Here is a 21,655-nt window from a genome sequence, read left to right as displayed (position 1 = left end):
GTCTTGGTGTCATGGGCAGCTTGCTACGAGGAGCTGAGGAAATGGGTCTGCGTAAGCCAGTGAAGCAGGAGTTTGGCGGCGGGACCAGGGTGCTGTGCTGTGACGAGGATTACATCTATGAAAACATTGAAAATGAAATCTATTTCTTCACTTCTCAGGTGAGACTGGCTGGGGGTGTCTTCTTACACCGGCTGTCCCATTGCTCACAGCGGGGCTACACAATGGTCGACAGAGAGACTCGGGCACAAAATCCAGGCAGGGGGTGTCGGAGAGGGGCGGCAAAGACTTACGAAAGCTGGAGAGAGAGGGAGAGAACAAGGGGGACATACAGAAGGCAGGCGTAAGCTAGAGAGAGACAGAGTGGGAGAGAATGAGTACTGAGAGAAGGGGGAGAGTGGAAGAGATACAGGGAACAAGCAGGGAAAAGTGAGCAGAGAGCGGAAGAAGAGGGAAGTGAAACCGAGGAGCAAGTGGCAGAGGGAAGGGAGGAGATGGGGCGAAGCTGAGATGACAGAATGGGACAAATGTAGGGATGCTGAACATTTTTCTGAGTGAGAGCAGCTCAGGTAGTTCCGGAGAAGAATAATCCACTGCTGAGCAAAGGGAAGCGGTGTTTGGGAGAGAGGAATAGAGGGATCGGGGAAAGCAGGGAGGGGACGGAGGAGGCTAGGCTGGAGCAGAAACCTCAGCGGGGAGCCGTTGCAGCTCCTTGGGCGCTGTACGTTGCGTGCAACTGAAAGCATCAGGAGGTGAAATGAGCCGGTGTGTGTTTTGCAGGAACGGCAGAGTATCATCAAGCACTGGCTGGACAACCTGCGGGCCAAGCAGGGAGAGAGCCTGCACAACATCCACTTCCTGGAGGGGCAGCCAATCAGTAAGGCCTGTTTAAATCGTACGAACAGAAGCAGGTTCGGGGGGAGGGTGGCGCAAGTCCTGCGGCTGGCTGATTCCGGGTCGGTCTATCCTGCCCAAGTCAAGTTGACACTCCCCTGCACTGTTACGTCTTCAAGTGGTGTCTAGCCTGCCCTCTGGGACAGGCCTGATGTATCCCACAATCTGAAGAAGATCGGGGTAAATACTGGTCTTCGTCAGTAAGAACAGTGTTTACCCCCACAGCCGATATCCCTGATAAAAATTATTGGATCATTGTCACAATGCTGTCAGTGGTAATATTGTGCAGACTGGCTTCTGCAGACAGTGCTCTCTCTCCCTACGTGACACACTTGTCCCCTCAACCCTCCCCACTGATCTTCCTCCCGGCACTGATCCCTGTGAGCAGGACAAGTGCTACACCTGCCACTTCACCTCCCTTGCCACAATTCAGGGCCCCAAATAATCCTTCCAGGTGAAGCGACACTTCACCTGTGAGTCAGTTGGAGTCACCTACAGTATCTGATGCTCATGGTGAGACCTGAGGTAGGCTGGGGAACACCTTCCAGCACAAAATGTTGAGGTTTCCCAGTGGGCAACCATTTCAATCCAACTTCGCATTCCCGTTCCGGCATTTCCTCCTCCACTGCCACAGTGAGGCCATTCTCAGGATGCTTGTGCAAGACCTCATATTCCATCTGGGTAGCCTCCAACCTAATGCCATGAACATCGATTTCTCCAACCTCCAGTAATTTCTACCCACTCCCTCCTCTTTTATTCCATTCCCCTCTCGCCCCTTCTCTTCACCTGCCCATTATTTCCCCCTGGCGTCCCTTCTCCTTCCCTTTCTTTTCTGGCCCACAGCCTTCTCCTATCAGTTTCTCTCTTCATTCCTTGTGTATAATGATAACGGGCATTGATCGTGTGGATAGCCAGAGGCTTTTTCCCAGGGCTGAAATGGCTAACACGAGGGGGCATAGTTTTCAGGTGCTTGGAAATGGGTACCGAGGGGATGTCAGGGGTAAGTTTTTCACACAGAGAGTGGCGAATGTGTGGAATGCACTGCTGACGACGGTGGTGGAGGTAGATACAATAGGTTCTTTAGCTGAGAAAAATAAAGGGCTATGTGCTAGCAAAATTCTAGGCATTCTCTAGAGAAGGTTACATGATCGGCACAACATTGTGGGCCGAAGGGCCTGTAATGTGCTGTAAATTTCTATGTTCTATGTTCAGCCCTTTACCTCTTCCACCTCCCAGCTTCTCTTATTATCCTCCCTCCCTCCCCACCTACCCACCTACCTACCCTCACACCTGGTTTCATCTATCACCTCCAGCTTGCACTCCTTCCCTCCCCCATCTACTTACTCTGACATCTGCCCCCTTTCTTTCCAGTCCTGATGAAGGATCTCAGCCCAAAACAACAGTTTTTTTTCTCTCCATAGATGCTGCCTGACTTCTTGAGTGCTTCCAGCATATCGTGTGTGTTGCTCAAGATTTCCAGCATCTGCAAATTTACTTGTGTTTTGATAATTTAGTGATGTCGCCTAAGGACTCCTTCCTAGAAGGTGCCCTGAGGATATTAGAGTTGATCCTTTAACATAAACCACTTTCTTCCTCCTATGCAAACACGAGGAAATCTGCAGATGCTGGAAATTCAAGTAACACACACAAAGTGCTGGTGGAACACAGCAGGCCAGGCAGCATCTATAGGGAGAAGTACAGTCGATGTTTCGGGCCGAGACCATTCGTCAGGACTAACTAAAAGGAAAGATAGTAAGAGATTTGAAAGTAGGAGGGGGAGGGGGAAATGCGAAATGATAGGAGAAGACCGGAGGGGGTGGGGTGAAGCTAAGAGCTGGAAAGGGGATTGGCGAAAATGATAGAGCTGGAGAAGGGAAAGGATCATGGGACGGGAGGCCTAGGGAGAAAGAAAGGGGGAGGGGAGCACCAGAGGGAGATGGAGAACAGGCAAGGAGTGATTGTGAGAGGGACAGAGAGAGAAAAAAAAGGGGGGTAATAAATAAATAAATAAGGGATGGGGTAAGAAGGGGAGGGGGCATTAACAGAAGTTAGAGAAATCAATGTTCATGCCATCAGGTTAGAGGCTACCCAGATGGAATGTCAGGTGTTGTTCCTCCAACCTGAGTGTGGCTTCATCTCAACAGTAGAGGAGGCCATGGATAGACATATCAGAATGGGAATGGGACTTCTTCCTACCTCCATCTCTGTGCCCTGACTCCAGACCCCAGGGGTCCTCGTCACTCTCCTGACTGAAGCTCCCCCTATGAACCACAGTTCAGAGGGCAGGGCGGAATCCTGTAGATCTCAGGTTCGAATGTCAGGCCAGAGTGTAAAACGCTGTCCCAGTGCACGAGGGACTGAAGGGTGAACGGGTGTTGAGTTCTTCAGGAGGATGTCAGGGGAAGAGGTGGACTGTTTGAGACTACAGAGTGCTGGGGAAGGATGGTGACGTGTACAGAAAATGGAGGGAGTGGCTGAATGTCGGTCTTGTCACTGACCACCGGTGCTGTGTCCAGTTGCAGAGCTCATGACTCGAGGGATCATTCAGCAGGTCCTCCCCCTCCACGAGCAGCGAATGCTTAACCGCTTGGTGAAGTCGTGGGTTCAGGCCGTCTGCGAGTCACAGCCAGTAGGTACGGAATGCCTGCCCGTGCTGCTTTACTCGTGCGTTAGAATGAGTTGCAAAAGGAAGAGATACAAATGTGGGGAAGGGCCGTGGGGCTGCAAAATTCACGGGCTCAGCACTGTATCCAATTGCATTATTCCTCTGCTTCAAACATCTTGCCACCCTGCACCCTGGGGTCCCCTTCCCGCCCTGTACCCTGGGGCCCCCTTCCCGCCCTGTACCCTGGGGCCCCCTTCCCGCCCTGCACCCTGGGGTCCCCTTCCCGCCCTGTACCCTGGGGCCCCCTTCCCGCCCTGCACCCTGGGGTCCTCCTGCCGCCCTGCTCCCTGGAGCCCCTCTGCTGCCCTACACCTTGGGGTCCCCCTGTGCCCTGGGGCCCCCTTCCCACCCTGTACTCTGGGGCTCCCTTCCCGCCCTGTACCCTGGGGCCCCCTTCCCACCCTGCACCCTGGGGTCCCCTTCCCGCCCTGCACCCTGGGGCCCCCTTCCCACCCTGCACCCTGGGGCCCCCTTCCCGCCCTGCACCCTGGGGTCCCCTTCCCGCCCTGTACCCTGGGACCCCCTGCTGCCCTGCACCATGGGGCACTCCTGCCACCCTCCATCGCAGGAGGTAGTTGTAGGCCATTCAGCCCTTAAGCCTGCTCTGCCATTTAGTAGGATCATGGCTGACCTGACATTCCTCGTCCACTTTCCTGCCCTTTTCCAAAAACCTTGGTTCCCTCTCAGTATTTATGATGTCCTACCCTCTTGTAATTGCACGCATTTCAGTAAGGCCTCTCATTCGTCCAAATCCACTGAGTAGAGTCCCAGTCAGGAGAACCTTTCCTTGTAGTAGAACAACCTCCCACAGCCAGGGTCGTCCTGGTGAATCTGCCCTGTACCACCTCCAATGATAGAAAAGGAGAACCAGATTGTTTTCCCAGGATGCCAGATGTGTACAACAGGATTTCCTTATGTTTATTCTCAAATGCTTGAAATAAAGGTTAGTGTTGCATGAGTTCAGTGCACTTGTGGTTCAGCTTTCTATATTTCATGTGGAAGGCTCACAAATCCCTCTTGTGCTGCAGCTTTCTACAAATCTCTGAACAATGCCACACTTTAGTGCACTCACTAACTTTAATGCCCACTTACTTAAGCTGACAATATCTCGCTCTGAGTTCCGACAGATCCAAAACGGTACGTGTTCCTTTTCCGCAGCTGCTGCCTGACCTGCAGCTGTTCCAGCATTTTGTTTTTGTTTCAGATTTATAGCATCTGCAGCTTTTTTTAATTTTTCTCTCTATAAACTATTTGCAGTCTCCTCATAGTCCATTTCCTAGCAATTTATTTCGTTGTACACATAATTGACTACTGTGCTCTCACTTCCTTCCTCCGTGGTTATGGGATCTTCCCTGTCCCCTGCAATATAGGGACGCCTTCTCCTTTGCACTATCATCCGTGTTCTGTCATTCATTGCGGAGACTTCATGTCATGTAGGGCTATCCCGGTGTCCTGCACCGTTGTATCCCATTGTCCTGTGCTGTGAGGTTCTCCTTCTGTTCTGCGCTGTGGGCCCCTCCTTTTGTCCTGCGTTGTGGGCCCCTCCTTCTGTCCTGCGCTGTGGGCCCCTCCTTCTGTTCTGCGCTGTGGGCCCCTCCTTCTGGCCTGCGCTGTGGGCCCCTCCTTTTGTCCTGCGCTGTGGGCCCCTCCTTCTGTCCTGCGCTGTGGGCCCCTCCTTCTGGCCTGCGTTGTGGGCCCCTCCTTTTGTCCTGCGCTGTGGGCCCCTCCTTCTGTTCTGCGCTGTGGGCCCCTCCTTCTGTCCTGCGCTGTGGGCCCCTCCTTCTGTTCTGCGCTGTGGGCCCCTCCTTCTGTCCTGCGCTGTGGGCCCCTCCTTCTGTTCTGCGCTGTGGGCCCCTCCTTCTGTCCTGCGCTGTGGGCCCCTCCTTCTGGCCTGCGTTGTGGGCCCCTCCTTCTGTCCTGCGCTGTGGGCCCCTCCTTCTGTCCTGCGCTGTGGGCCCCTCCTTCTGTTCTGCGCTGTGGGCCCCTCCTTCTGTCCTGCGCTGTGGGCCCCTCCTTCTGTCCTGCGCTGTGGGCCCCTCCTTCTGTTCTGCGCTGTGGGCCCCTCCTTCTGTCCTGCGCTGTGGGGCCCTCCTTCTGTTCTGCGCTGTGGGGCCCTCCTTTTGTCCTGCGTTGTGGGCCCCTCCTTTTGTCCTGCGTTGTGGGCCCCTCCTTCTGTCCTGCGCTGTGGGCCCCTCCTTCTGTCCTGCGCTGTGGGGGCCTCCTTTTGTCCTGCGCTGTGGGCCCCTCATTTTGTCCTGCGTTGTGGGCCCCTCCTTCTGTCCTGCGCTGTGGGCCCCTCCTTCTGTCCTGCGCTGTGGGGGCCTCCTTTTGTCCTGCGCTGTGGGCCCCTCATTTTGTCCTGCGCTGTGGGCCCCTCCTTTTGTCCTGCGCTGTGGGCCCCTCCTTTTGTCCTGCGCTGTGGGCCCCTCCTTTTGTCCTGCGTTGTGGGCCCCTCCTTCTGTCCTGCGCTGTGGGCCCCTCCTTTTGTCCTGCGCTGTGGGCCCCTCCTTTTGTCCTGCGCTGTGGGCCCCTCCTTCTGTCCTGCGCTGTGGGCCCCTCCTTCTGTCCTGCGCTGTGGGCCCCTCCTTTTGTCCTGCGCTGTGGGCCCCTCCTTTTGTCCTGCGCTGTGGGCCCCTCCTTCTGTCCTGCGCTGTGGGCCCCTCCTTCTGTCCTGCGCTGTGGGCCCCTCCTTCTGTCCTGCGCTGTGGGCCCCTCCTTTTGTCCTGCGCTGTGGGCCCCTCCTTCTGTCCTGCGCTGTGGGCCCCTCCTTCTGTCCTGCGCTGTGGGCCCCTCCTTCTGTCCTGCGCTGTGGGCCCCTCCTTCTGTCCTGCGCTGTGGGCCCCTCCTTCTGTCCTGCGCTGTGGGCCCCTCCTTTTGTCCTGCGCTGTGGGCCCCTCCTTCTGTCCTGCGCTGTGGGCCCCTCCTTCTGTCCTGCGCTGTGGGCCCCTCCTTCTGTCCTGCGCTGTGGGCCCCTCCTTCTGTCCTGCGCTGTGGGGCCCTCCTTTTGTCCTGCGTTGTGGGCCCCTCCTTTTGTTCTGCGCTGTGGGCCCCTCCTTTTGTCCTGCGCTGTGGGGGCCTCCTTCTGTTCTGCGCTGTGGGCCCCTCCTTTTGTCCTGCGCTGTGGGGCCCTCCTTTTGTCCTGCGCTGTGGGCCCCTCCTTCTGTCCTGCGCTGTGGGCCCCTCCTTCTGTCCTGCGCTGTGGGCCCCTCCTTCTGTCCTGCGCTGTGGGCCCCTCCTTCTGTCCTGCGCTGTGGGCCCCTCCTTCTGTCCTGCGCTGTGGGCCCCTCCTTCTGTCCTGCGCTGTGGGCCCCTCCTTCTGTCCTGCGCTGTGGGGCCCTCCTTTTGTCCTGCGTTGTGGGCCCCTCCTTTTGTTCTGCGCTGTGGGCCCCTCCTTTTGTCCTGCGCTGTGGGGGCCTCCTTCTGTTCTGCGCTGTGGGCCCCTCCTTTTGTCCTGCGCTGTGGGGCCCTCCTTTTGTCCTGCGTTGTGCGGCCCTCCTTTTGTCCTGCGTTGTGCGGCCCTCATTTTGTCCTGTGTTGTGGGCCCTCATTTTGTCCTGCGTTGTGGGCCCTCATTTTGTCCTGCGTTGTGGGCCCTCATTTTGTCCTGCGTTGTGCGGCCCTCATTTTGTCCTGTGTTGTGGGCCCTCATTTTGTCCTGCGTTGTGGGCCCTCATTTTGTCCTGCGTTGTGGGCCCTCATTTTGTCCTGCGTTGTGCGGCCCTCATTTTGTCCTGCGTTGTGGGCCCTCATTTTGTCCTGCGTTGTGGGCCCTCATTTTGTCCTGCGTTGTGGGCCTTCTTTTTGTCCTGCGTTGTGCAGTCCTTCTTGTCTGCTGCACCATTAGTCCTCCACTGTTATGCAGAGCCCTAGAACTCAAGCAGTTCCCTGACGCCTCCCTGTTCCTAAGATTTCCCCTGTAATTGCATCTCTTTAATTTGCCTTCTCTTTCTTCTGTTCCAGACGATATCTGTGACTATTTTGGGGTTAAAATAGCAATGTACTTCTCGTGGCTCGGGTACTACACGTGGTGCATGATCTACCCAGCTGTGATCGGTTTTGGACTCTGGGCATTTACAGAGTCTGACCAGGTAAGGTCTTCGATGAATGATCTCACCAGCCCAGTTTCGATCACTCGGGAATGTGAAGATCAAGTATTGTCCTTAATCCTCTGAGATTCAAGCAATTTGGTCAGGTCCATTGGCAGGCCGAGGATCATGGCAGTCAGTATAACCTTAAGAGCTAATGCTTTAGGCTCTACATTAGACCATACAGACACTGTGTTGCAGACCTGAGAGAGTGCTGCACCGTCAGAGCAGACTTCCGTCCTGGAACCTATCTACTTTCCCAAGTGGATGTTAAAAATCCCACAACATTTGAGGAACAACCCCAGTGATCCAAAGTCAACAGTTATCGCTCAACAACGTCTCTGATGAGAGCATCACCTTCCTGCTCATGAGGTGTAGGATAGAGATCACCTTTATTTTTCACATGTATAACCAAGTATTGATGAAATCTGAAATGTGTCATCTGCAGCAATGACCGACACAGTCCGAGGATGTGTTTGGGGGCAGCCTGCAGGCGTTGCCAGGTGTCCAACACCAATGTAGAATGCCCACAACTTATTAACCCGTATGGGTTCGGAACGTGGGAGGAAACCCACATGGTTACGGGGGAAACTTACAGACAGGGGCGGAATCGAATTCTGATCGCTTACACCGCGAAGCGTTACACTAACTGTTACGTTATTGTGCTGCCCGAGCTGCAAAAGCCTACCTCGCTGGTAACCGTGCTACAGTACAAGACACGTGAAAGGTACAAAAATAAATTCAGCTCTTTCTCTCTTTATCAGATGAGCCGTGATGTGATTTGTGTGGCCTTTGCCCTGTTTAACGTTGTGTGGACCACCTTGTTTCTGGAGGGCTGGAAGCGACAGAGCGCAGAGCTGGCCTACAAGTGGGGCACTTTGGACCGGCCAGCAGAGCTGCTGGAGGAGCCCAGGTCCCAGTTCAGGGTGAGGCAGCTCAAGTATTGTGGTGGCAGTGGTGTGAATGAGGTACAAGCGTGAAAACTTGTGAGGAACCAGAGAACGTATGCCATAGAAACGACTGCTCCATGTCAGCCTCTTCCCACTCCCCCTCCGTTTCCCCCATCTCCATCTCCTTCCATTCCTGCCTTCCACACGTATATCCACCTATAAAGCCAGGCCTATCATTCCCACCTCCACTGTTCCCTGTGGGAGTGAGATTTATGTTCCCCACACATTCTGGTTTAGAACTTTCTCCAGATTATCTATTGGGATTATTAGTTATTATCTTACCCTTATCATGCCATATTCACTTTTTAAACACCCCATAATCCAGGTTGAAATTGCCACAGTGCCTGCACATGAGAATTCGCTGAACAATCAGAGGCACTGCCTTGAAAAAGCCTGCTAAAAGTGGTGGATGCTGCCCAGTCCATCACAGGAAGAGTCCTCCCTGCCCCTGAGCATCAGGAAGGAGGTACAGGAGCCTTGGGTCCCACACCAGCAGGTTCAGGAACAGTTATTACCCTTCAATCATTAGGCTCCTGAACCAGCGTGAATAACTTCACTCACCTCAACACTGAACTGTTCACCAAACACAACAACCCATGACCTCACTTTCAAGGACCCAATAACTCAGGTTCTCTCTCTCTCTTCTCCCCTTCCCTTCCTCCCTTCCTTCCCTTCCCTTCCTTTCCTCTCTTCCTTCCCTCCCATCAGACTTTGTGTGTAGTTTTCCATTGATTCAATGGTATTTCTTTGTTCTATGTAAATGCCTGTAAGAAAATGAATCTCAGGGTTGTATATGGTGGCATATATGTACTTTGATAATAAATTAACTTTGAACTTGCTGATGAAACTGAGGTTCCAGCTCCTCGCTCAGAAGAACTAAGGTTTCACAGCACTGTTATTTTGAAAAGACCCAGTCCAGTGACTGACCCAACCTAATATCTAACCTTTTATTGAATATTGCTTTCACAGTTGATTGTCGCATTGTAGTTGGTGGGATGTTGACAGTCAAGTTGGCTGCCGTGTTTGCTCCATCCAAGAGGAACTGGGTGGAAAACACAGTGGGGCACCTGAGGTTCTGAAAGATGATGTCAAAAGTGCAAGACTGTATATATTAGCCGGTGATGAGCCCGTGGTCTGCAATGTGATAAACTCATATTTTAATTTTGTTTTTATTTATGTCACTTATTTCATTTATATGATTTATTTAGAGATACGGTGTGGAACAGGCCCTTCTGCCCAAATAACCCACCTATTCAACACTAGCCTAATCACAAGACAGCTTGCAATGACCAATTCACCTACTAACCAGTACATCTTTGGACTGTGAGAGGAAACCAGAGCATCTGGAGGAAACTTGGTCATGGAGAGAACGTACAAACTCCTCACGTCCAACGGTGTTAGAATTGAACTCTTAACTCCGATGCTTAGAGCTGCAATTGTGTCGCGCTAACCGCTATGTTACAATGGCAACTTCCTTTCTTTCTTTCAGGGTGTCAAACGAGTCAGTCCAGTTACGGGTTGTGAGGACTTCTATTACTCACCGTGGAAACGGAGGTTGTTCCAGTACTTTGTCAGTCTTCCTGTCTGTCTCTTCTGTCTCTGCATTGTGTTCCTGACCATGTTTATCTGCTTTGAACTGCAGGTCAGTACTAGTCTTACGATGAGGGTTTGTGACCAAGTGATTGTATAGCAGTATCTGGTTATTGTAGGCAAGGAGACTCTGTGGTGTGTAAAGGTCAATTGTAAGCATCAACATTCACTGAGAAAATTGCATCCACATTCCTCATGGGATACAGTGATATATATGGAAAAAAACTCAACCAGCTTCTGTTTACAAAAATGTCAGTTGTCGGAATTAAAGAATAGTACAACTCACAGGCATAATTGCTTTGTCACTACAAACCCAGTTAAGTAATGACTTTTCAGTGGGTTGAAGCAGCTGTCTTTTTTAAAGGAAAGTGAACCAGACACCATCCCATTTATTTCAGTGTGAGAGGTGTCAACTTTGAGATGAGATTTAAACCTGAAAGTCCTAATCTTGAATATTCTACTGAGGTCAATATTCTTCATTCAGTCAACATCTGGTCTTTATCATGGAGTTATCAAGAGTAACACATGCAAAATGCTGGAGGAACTCAGCAGGTCAGGGAACATTCATGGAAAGGAATAAACAGTTGATATTTCAGGCTGAAAACCTTCATCAGGACAGGCCTGAAACTGATGTGTTTTTAGTATTTCAGGAATATTTGAGTAATATTGTAAAAATATTGTTTGATTTAGCATTCTTTCTTTTTTTGATAATTCATTACGGGTTACATGTAAGAAGTGCATAAATGGCATATGTCATTATGCAGCCAGAGTGTATGTACACGCCTCACTAAAGTAAGAATTTAGACATACACATCTCCTGGCTCTTTGTTTTACTTTTGATTAGTTTTGTTTTGGAATTACAAAACGTAACTGTGGTGACAAGGAGGTTTTAAAACAAACACAAGATGACTGTCTACCTGCTGAAGTGCAGTGAGTCGAATTTAAAAAAACAGCTCAGCACGTTTTTCTCGTTGGAAGGTGAGAGAGACACTTAAGTTTTAAAAACGGAAGAAAATGGAGAAATTCAGTGATTCGTGAACAGTGAGTACCGGGTAATAAACAATAAAATGCAGAAATAGCAAGCTACATCAAAAGGTAGACATGGTTGATTACACAACAGATAAATGGTTGATGTATACTGAACAAATTGAGCAATATTTTAAAGGAAATGGAATAGCTGATGAGAAACAAGTGCAATGAGTGGAAGAGCATTCAGTTTGCTTAGAAGTTTGACTGCTCCAACCAAACCAGCTGAAATGAGCTTTGCTGATATCATGAACATAATATAGGTGCATTTAGAACCAAAACCGCTGTTGATTATAACACTTTAGGTTTCATAAGTGGAATTAAAAGGAAGGGGAGCTTACATGGCTGAATTGAAGAAATTATCTGAGCATTGCCAGTTTGGTAATGGGCTTGATGATGCACTGAGAGATTGTGTAGTTTGTAGTACATTACAAGAAAGCATTCAAAAACAGCACCTAACTGAAGCACAACTCACATTTAAAAGAGCAGTTGAAATCGCTGTATCTATGGAAACATCAGCCAGAGACACAATTGAGTTGCCATCAGAAATGAAAGTGAGCATGCACAGAATTGCAACATCTAAACAGAAACCTACCTGGCTGAACAAATTGTGTTACCATTGTGGCAGGAGCTCACATACACCAGGCCAACGCAGGTTTAAAGGTATATTTAAACCTTGGTCAGAAAATGCAACAAAGTGGGCACATACAAAGTGCATGTCGGGCAGACAAAAATAAATGGACTGCACAGGGAAGAGTAAGATAAAAAGTCAAGATGCAGTTTCAAAAAGAGCACCAATCTGCATGCTGTTGATGAAAAGTCTGATCATGATGAGAGTGACATAGGTCTATGTAGCCTTGAGATTTACAATGTGAGAACTTACAGGAGACAAGCAATATGGCTTACACCAGAAAAGAATGGCAAATTAATTAAAATGGAATCAGACACTGGGTTAGCTGTTTCATTCTTTCCAAAAATGAATTTGAATGACATTTGAAAGATAGTGAACTGAAGCCTGCAGATGTCTAAGAAGATATACTGGAGAAAAGATGACTCCCTTGGGAATGACATTCGTAACAGTGAAATACAACCAGCAGCAAGCCACATTGAACTTGAATGTAGTGAAAACAGGAGAGCCAGTATTGTGGGCGGGTGATTGCCTGACACAACTACAACTTGATTGGAGAATCATCCACCAGTTGCCTGCCACATCCCCTGCAACAGAGTCAACCAAAGATGAATTAAGAAAGCCACTGGATGATACCACAGCAGTGTTCAAGGATGGGATTGGAAAACTTGAACATATCAAGGGTAAAATAGTGTTAAATGAAAATGCCACACTCAAGTCTTACAAAGCCTGTCTGGTTCCTTATACTATCTGTGATAAAGTAGCCATTAAGCTAAATCCACATGGAGACTGAAGGAATTCTTTCCCAGGTTGAGCGGAACCCATGGGCAATGCCGTGGTCCTAGTAGCCAAGAAGAATGAGTCGGTCAGGATCTTTGGGGTCACCATCAACCCAGTACTGAATGTAGATCAATACTCTCTGCCCAGGATAGAGGATATCTCTGCAAACCTTTCTGGAGGGAGAAGGCAAAGCGAACTTAGCTGAGGCCCACCTACAGACGGAGGTGGAAGAAGAGTACAAAGTGTTTCTTGTCTTTCACTCTCTCTCCAAAGGCTTTATCACAATAGTAGCCGTATTTGTGGAGCAGCATCTGCCCCTGCACTCTGGCAGAAAGCCACGGACCAGGTGCTGCAAGGCTGCCCCGGGCACTCAATGTTACCTGGATGATATCATTGTAACTTGTGAATATGACACGGAACATTTACAAAATCTGAAGACAGTGTTAAAAAGATTATAAGATTATGTACTCAAAGCACGATGTAACAAGTATGAATTCTTTAATCTAAGCATTATTTTCTGTGGCCACACCATTGACACACAGGAATTACACAAGTGTGCTGACAATTTCAATCAATGGTGGATGCCCCAAGGCCAAAGGACACGCCATAGCTGTGGTCATTTTTAGGATTTGTCAATTTCTATAACAGGTTCCTTCCAATCTTGGCTACTGTGCTCCACCCCTTGAACTCATTACTGCAGATCGGGAAGAAATGGCAGTGGATTAAACAGTGTGAGGTAGCTTTCCAAAAGACAAAGGAAACATAGAAACATAGAAAACCTACAGCACAATACAGGCCCTTCGACCCACAATGCTGTGCTGAACATTTACTTACTTTAGAAATTACCTAGGGTTACCAATAGCCCTCTATTTTTCTAAGCTCGATTACCTATCCAGGAGCCTATTAAAAGACCCTATCGTATCCACCTTCACCACCATCACCAGCAGCCCATTCCACGCACTCACCACTCTGAGTAAAAAACTGACCCCTAACATCTCCTCTGTACCCACTTCCAAGCACCTGAAAACTGCGCCCTCTGGTGGCATCAGACACTGTATTTACACATTATGACCCCCATTGTCAAGTGAAGTTTGCCTGTGACACCTCGCCTAATGATATAGGTGCAGTTATGTCACATGTTATGAGTGATGGAAGTGAACACCCTATAGTCTTTGCATCACGTTCCCTTACCATGGCAGTGGAAAGTTACACACAGATTGACAGAGAGGCCTTGAGTCTGGCTTGGGGTGTAAAACATTTCAACCAGTACTTGTATGGGGGAGAGTTTACCCTCATTATTGATCATCAACCACTGGTGTCCATCTTCTGTCCATAGAAATGTGTTCCATTAACTGTGGCAACATGAATGCAGAGATGGGCTCTGTTTCTTGGAGGGGACAATTACAAGACAACATTTGAGAGGATGACTAATCAGAGAAATGCTGATGGAATTATCCTATTTATCCTTGGATAAGGAAATAACTGAAAAATTTACAAATTGACATATTCTCCCTATTACAGCAGAGATAATCAAAGGGGAAAACAGAAAAGACCCCACATGCTCTCAGGTCTACATGGCAACTCAAAATAGCTGGAAATTGCAATTCCCCCATTTATACCAGCACCCGGATGAACTTGCCCTTGATGAGGCTTGTCTTGTGTGGGGTTTGAGAGTTGTTGTACCATCCAAGGTGAGGGTGTTGAAGGAGCTACATGACGGTCATCTAGACATGGTCAAAATGGAAGTGTTGGCTGAAAGCTTTGTCTGGTGGCCTGGGGTAGATCGGCAGATCGAGCAGCTTGTCGTGCACCGTTCAGGATGCCAACACATCCAGAAGAAAGGTGTCCAGAGCTGTCAGAACTACTTCCTACAGTCCCAGAGTCAACTCCTACAGCCAACACAGAGACTGATTCATAGCCATAAGCCTCACCTGACAAGCAGAAGGATCTCCCTTGTCAGGAAAGATGTTATCCCACAAGAATAAGAAATCCTCCACAGTGAATAAATCTTTAGGCCCAAATGGGACAATTTAAAATTTACTATGCTGTGGATATCTATATAGTAGTTGTACTATATAATATTATATATGTGTGGGTAACATTTGAGAAATATTGTAACTATGTTATTTGATTAGGCATTCTTGTTAATTTAAGTAATTGTTTAATGTAAAAGTATGTAAATAGCATACGTCATTAAGCTGCCACATCATATGTGTGCACCTCACTGAAGTAAGAGCGAAGTAGACATGTTATCCCTGGCTCCGTGTTTTACTTTCAATTAGTTTTATGTCTTGGAGTTACAAAGCATAACAAGCATTGATTGTTTATTCCTCTCCATAGATGCTGCCTGACCTGCTAAGTTCCTCCAGAATTTTGTGTGTGTTACTCTGGATTTCCAGCATCTCCAGGATCGCTTGTGTTCGTGATAATGGTGTCGCCTGTCTGTTTACAAATTAGTTGCCATGTTTTCTACAAAAGTGACGGCAGCTCAAGTAGTAACTTGGTGGCTGTGACCACTTTTCAGTGTCCTTGCATTCCATGGGAAATAAAAAACATTTAGTATTAATTTATCAACAGTAATGCACTGGGTACAGTGCCTGAAACCACACCATGCACAGCCTGTGAGAATGCATGTCCTGTTGCCTTTATTTATACACCTTTTGTTTTCCTCTATTCCAGGAATTTGTGATCAGTATCGAAGAACTGCCTCGGATTGTCACCTACTTTCCTAAAGTCTTACTGGCTATTGTGGTTACAGTTCTCGATGATGTTTACAAGAAAATTGCCTATTGGTTAAATGACATGGGTAAGTGCAAACTCACTCCTTCCACTTCCTAGGGCATATGCTCTCTTTGAAGGTGTAATTTTTGCGATTTTAGTTTTGAATCAAAGTTAGAATTTAGTTGAAGAACAACACATTACAGGTGCTGCAAATCTGAAACTGGAACAACACTGGAAGCTCTCAGCAGGACAAGCAACAGTTGTCGAAAGAGAAAAGAGTTATATTTTAGATAGGCCAAGGCCAGCATGGTTTCCTGAAAGGAAGATCCTGCCTGACTAACCTACTGCAATTGTTTGAGCAAATTACAAACAGGGTAGACAAAGGAGATGCAGTAGACGTGGTGTACTTGGATTTTCAGAAGGCCTTTGACAAGGTGCCACACATGAGACTGCGTAACAAGATAAAAGCCCATGGAATTACAAGGAAGTTACATGCATGGGTGGAGTATTGGCTGGTCAGCAGAAAACAGAGAGTGGGAATAAAGGGATCCTGTTCTGGCTGGCTGCTGGTTAGTAGTGGAGCTCTACAGGGATCAGTGTTGGGACCGTTATTTTTTACGATGTATTTACAGTGATTTTACAATGATTTGGACTATGGTATTAAGGGATTTGTGGCTAAATTTGCCTATGATCTTTCTTTCTTTCTTGGGCTGTCCATCAATTTTCGATGATGACTGAGGCCTGGGCAAGGTTGTATGGAAGACCTGCAGTTGTCCAAGGGAAGGGCATAAGGACCCATACAACTTGGCACCAGTGTCGTCGCAGAGCAATGTGTGGTTAAGTGCCTTGCTCAAGGACACAACATGCTGCCTCAGCTAAGGCTGGAACTAGCAGCCTTCAGATAACTAGACTGATGCCTTATCCATTTGGCCACGCACCAATGATACAAAGATAGGTGGAGGAGCGGGTAGTGTTGAGAAAACAGAGAGCCTGCAGAGAGACTTAGGTAGTTTAGGGGAATGGGCAAAGAAGTGGCAAATGAAATACAATGTTGGAAAGTGTATGGTCATACACTTTAGTGGAATAAATAAATGGACAGACTATTATTTAGATGGGAGAGAATTCAAAATGCAGAGATGCAAAGAGACTTGGGAGTCCTTGTGCAAGATACCCTAAAAGTTAACCTGCAGGTTGAGTCGGTTGTGAAGAATGCAAATGCAATGTTGGCATTCATTTCTAGAGGTATAGAATATAAGAGCAGGGATGTGATGTTGAAGCTCTATAAGGCACTCGTGAGACCACACTTGGAGTACTGTGTGCAGTTTTGGGCTCCTTATTTTAGAAAGGATATACTGACATTGGAGAGGGTTCAGAGAAGATTCATGAGAATGATTCCAGGAATGAAAGGGTTACCGTATGAGGAACGTCTGGCAGCTCTTGGGCTGTATTCCCTGGAGTTCAGGAGGATGAGGGGGAATCTCATAGAAACATTCCAAATGTTAAAAGGCCTGAACAGATTAGATATGGCAAAGTTATTTCCCATGTAGGGGATTCTAGGACAAGAGGGCAACACTTCAGGATTGAAGGACGTCCTTTTAGAACTGAGATACGGAGAAATTACTTTAGTCAGAGGGTGGTAAATCTGTGGAATTTGTTGCCACGAGCGGCTGTGGAGGCCAAGTCATTGGGTGTATTTAAGGCAGAGATAGATAGATTCTTGATTAGCCTGGGCATCAAAGGGTATGGGGTGAAAGCATGGGAGTGGATTTGACTGGAAGAATTGGATCAGCCCATGATTGAATGGTGGAGGAGACTCGATGGGCCGAATGGCCTACTTCTGCTCCTATATCTAATGGCCTTATGGTCTTTCAGAAACAACACCCAAAGTGCTGGAAGAAGTCAACATGTTAGGCCAACATGTCATGTGGAAAGGGAAACGGTTAATGTTGCAGAAGGGTCTTTGACCTGAAATGTTAAACCTGTTTCTCTTCCTGCAGATGCTGCCTGGCTAGCTTAGTATTTCCAAAATGTTGCATTATACTTTAGTGACAAAGAGAATGGAGAAGCTGGGATTGTTCTTCTCGACGGAGGGAAAGTCAAGGGGAGATGTAATCAAGTGTTCAAATCACAGGGGTTTAGTTCAGTAAAGAAGGAGTATATTTTCCAATGGCTGGGCAGTCAGTGGCCAGAAGACATGGATTGAAGGTGATTGGGACAGGATAGGCGGGTGATGAAGAGTCCACCGTGAGTTGTGGCCACCTGAATGGGCTTCTTCAGCTGTAGGAAAATATTACTGGGTTCCAGCAAAGATGGACTATTGGAGAGCACAACTAAAGTTCCCATCAACCATTGGGCTGTTGAATTAGTGTGGACAACTTCACAACACTGACCTAATCTCTGAACACAACCTATGGACTCACTTTCAAGACTCTACAACTCATGTTCTCAGTATTTATTTACTCATTTATTTATTGTTTTTTATTGTTTGTCGTCTTTATCACATTGTCAGCCTTTGCGTGTAGTTTTTCATTGATGCTGCTATTTTTCATTGTTCTACTGTGAATGCCTGCAAGAAAATGAATCTCAGGGTAGTACATAGGCAGCAGTGGGAATTGAACCCTGATCACTGATCGCAGCCGCTGTACTACCATCACTCTAACTACTACCCCACCATCCCAAAGGGGCGTGACTGGAAACTAAAGGCAGGCTGCTCCCACTAAAAGTGTGATAATTGGAATCTCTTCCCTGGTCCTTGGTTGGTTGTAGGTGCTGGGAATCAGTTCCAGAGAATTCTGTGGAATAAGGGGGCTGACCACAGGCCCTGAAGTTCTATTAGTTATGGGAATCAGTGTGAATGATGGAAGAAGGTTAGACAGTCAAATAGCCTCTGCCTGTTTTACAGAGCAGTCAGGTCCCTGAAGTCTTAATTGCACCTCCTGCCTTTTAGACCACAAACTCAGCTTGTTTTCGTTAGTTTGTGGTGATTTTGGGTATCTGCTTATCTTTAAACCATGCAGCATCTCATCTTGTCTTGGTCATACGTCTGAACTATTAGGACTGAGCAGACTATTCTGTCATCTCATGGTCTGAGTGGTTATAGAGGAAATATTGCAGGGAGATTGGCTGTTGCACTAGGCTTTGTCTCATTACTACAGCTACTGTTTCCAATGATTCACAGTCTTGTCTCCCCAACCATCTCTCAGTCGTGTTCTTCTATCTCCTTTCTTTGCAGAGAATTACCGTTTACAGAGTGCCTATGAGAAACACCTCATCATTAAACTAGTTTTGGTAAGTATTCGCTTTCTAAAAGTTCATTCAAGTCGGCATAAATATCCCTTGTACTTTATCATAAAGAGGAACAGGGGCTTCTTCCGGTGTTCCAACCAACATTCATACATCAATCAAGGTTCTAAAACAAACGGGGGCGATTCTGGTCATTATAATGTGGCTGTCTGGTTGTTCGCTCTACATGTAGGCTGTCTGGTTGTTCGCTCTACGTGTAGGCTGCCAGTCTGTTCATCCAAGGGATGTAGGCATTGGCCACAAAGTCAACATTCATTGCCCACCCCTAATTGTCCTTGAGAAGGCTTTAGGGAGGGCGTTGTGGCATTTAGACCCGGTGATGTGTAAGACTGATGATGTGCAGTACAGTGTATCCCAGTCAGCGTGGCCTGTGACTTGTACGTGGGTATTCCCTTGTGCCTGCTGCTCTTGTCCTCCTTGGCTGTAGATGTTATGGGATTGGAAGATTCCTGAATTACACCAGCACCACATTTCAACAGTCCTCCCTTGGCTGTAGATGTTATGGGATTGGAAGATTCCTGAATTACACCAGCACCACATTTCAACAGTCTTCCCTTGGCTGTAGATGTTATGGGATTGGAAGATTCCTGAATTACACCAGCACCACATTTCAACAGTCCTCCCTTGGCTGTAGATGTTATGGGATTGGAAGATTCCTGAATTACACCAGCACCACATTTCAACAGTCTTCCCTTGGCTGTAGATGTTATGGGATTGGAAGATTCCTGAATTACACCAGCACCACATTTCAACAGTCCTCCCTTGGCTGTAGATGTTATGGGATTGGAAGATTCCTGAATTACACCAGCACCACATTTCAACAGTCTTCCCTTGGCTGTAGATGTTATGGGATTGGAAGATTCCTGAATTACACCAGCACCACATTTCAACAGTCCTCCCTTGGCTGTAGATGTTATGGGATTGGAAGATTCCTGAATTACACCAGCACCACATTTCAACAGTCTTCCCTTGGCTGTAGATGTTATGGGATTGGAAGATTCCTGAATTACACCAGCACCACATTTCAACAGTCCTCCCTTGGCTGTAGATGTTATGGGATTGGAAGATTCCTGAATTACACCAGCACCACATTTCAACAGTCTTCCCTTGGCTGTAGATGTTATGGGATTGGAAGATTCCTGAATTACACCAGCACCACATTTCAACAGTCTTCCCTTGGCTGTAGATGTTATGGGATTGGAAGATTCCCGAATTACACCAGCACCACATTTCAACAGTCCTCCCTTGGCTGTAAAGTGACTTGGGACATCCTGAGGATGTGAAAGGAGCTGAAGGAATGTAAATGCTTTGGATTTTGGGACAGTGCAGTGTGATCTCTAGTTCCTCCCACAGCTGACAGACACCCTCTCTGTTCCTATGTGGTGCAGGTCGGGGGTGGATACTAATTCAATTCAATTCACTTTATTTTCCGTGAGGAACTTTGTGCAGTGGTAAAAACAACATCACAGAGCTTATGATACACACCACCACACTACATATAGTAAAACACTATATAAAATACTCACAATAGATAATAAGTACTAAAAATTAATGCATGTGATTTAAAATACAAATAGACATAACAAAGCTGACTTTTTACTGTCAAAGGTGCTATACAGACTATAGATTCAAATTTGGGTGTTGAGGAGGCAAATGGAGGAAGGCACAAACTGGATGAGGGTGTCTGCTGCTGGTGGACAGGGACCTGTAGCGGTGTCCAGATGGCAAGAGAGTGTAGTGTGTGTGTAATGCCCTCTACTCTTTGCTGGGCCACCTTTATTGTCCGTCTCTTATGGATGCTGCAGAGTGATTCTTGTTCCTGGCCAATGATTTTACTACTTATTCTGACAATTCTGTTGAGTGGGCTGAGGTTGACGGTGCTCATTGTTCTGAACCGTGCCGTGATGTTGTAGGTTCATATTGACTCAATGAAGCATTTATAAAATGTCTGAAGAATCTCTGGCTGGACCTGAAGTCTCGGCATCTTCCTGAAGAAAAATAGGCACTTGGAGAGCATCGACCCACCATTGGTCTTAAAAGTGATTTTGTTAACTATAGTTATTACCTTTCCCACCAACAGCTGACAGGTAGGGCTGGGGGTAGGAGCAAGGCTGAGTGAGGACCAGTTGGAGTGAGTCTGAGTCAGAGGAAAATCTTTGGCACAAAGCTCTCGCTTTCTGGCACGAAGCGTGGAGCCCTTGCGACTCACGTCATAACTGCCCCCCTTCCCCTCCCGATTTTCTAGGGCACCTGCTGTCAGCGTGATTGGGAAGGTTGGAGTACCACAGCCAGCGGAGTTGCTGTTTCACAGCACCAGAGACCCGGGTCCCGGGTTCAATCCTGCCCTTGGGTGCTGCATGTTTTCCCTGCGACCGAGTGGATGTCCTGTAGGAGTTCCGGTTTCCTCCCACATGCCAAAGCTGTGCAGTTGGCAGCTGCAAATTGTCCCGAATGGTGGAATATAAGGGAAGTTGAGAGAGCTAAAAAATAGGGTTTGTTTAAGGAAAGTGTAAGTGGAGTGGCTGATTCGGTGGGCTGAAGAGCCCCTGTCTATGCTCTATCTCTGACTCTGTCCGTGATACCAACCCCAACCTGCCGAGAAGTGAATTTAAATCTCCTCTGCCCAAATGCCTGCTCTGATCCTGGTCACTTCCCAAAGCTCAGAGCAGTGGTGACAGGGTCACAGCAGGAACAGTAATGAAGTCCTGCTAGAATGCCAGAGGAAATGGTGGGGGGGGGGGGGGGGGGATAGAGGATGGGTGAGGAAATTGGTGGTGCAGAGAGAAGAGTTTAATTTCATCTCTTTGGGTCAAAGGGATGAAAGGAGATGGTTCCCCGGTGACCCTGTAATTCTGATCTGGGCGTGGCAAGGCAGCAGTGTAAGTTACCGCTTTGGATAAAATTAAAGGCATTTGACATTTGACATTCAGCCCAGCCAATAGAAGATGTGAAGCTATGATCAGACCTAATGACTCCCAGAGCACTGCCCGCTGTGACCTCGGGCTGAGAAATTCAC

General features: G+C 47.9%; 1 protein-coding gene across 4 annotated transcripts in view; it reads left to right on the top strand.

Moving 5' to 3' along the window:
• The window catches only part of ano8b (anoctamin 8b), a 124,879-nt gene that overhangs the window by 64,601 nt on the left and 38,623 nt on the right, over positions 1-21,655 (top strand). For all 4 annotated transcript variants that reach the window (XM_073068532.1, XM_073068531.1, XM_073068534.1 and 1 more), the window contains 8 exons: positions 20-158; positions 778-874; positions 3,408-3,524; positions 7,517-7,644; positions 8,406-8,567; positions 10,081-10,233; positions 15,295-15,421; positions 18,569-18,624. In XM_073068532.1, coding sequence (XP_072924633.1) covers positions 20-158; positions 778-874; positions 3,408-3,524; positions 7,517-7,644; positions 8,406-8,567; positions 10,081-10,233; positions 15,295-15,421; positions 18,569-18,624 — 979 coding nt within the window. The remainder of the gene's footprint in view (positions 1-19; positions 159-777; positions 875-3,407; positions 3,525-7,516; positions 7,645-8,405; positions 8,568-10,080; positions 10,234-15,294; positions 15,422-18,568; positions 18,625-21,655) is intronic.

Source organism: Hemitrygon akajei, chromosome 16, assembly GCF_048418815.1.
Source record: "Hemitrygon akajei chromosome 16, sHemAka1.3, whole genome shotgun sequence".
Taxonomy (NCBI): Eukaryota; Metazoa; Chordata; class Chondrichthyes; order Myliobatiformes; family Dasyatidae; genus Hemitrygon; species Hemitrygon akajei.
This window is presented reverse-complemented; position numbering and strand designations above follow the sequence as displayed.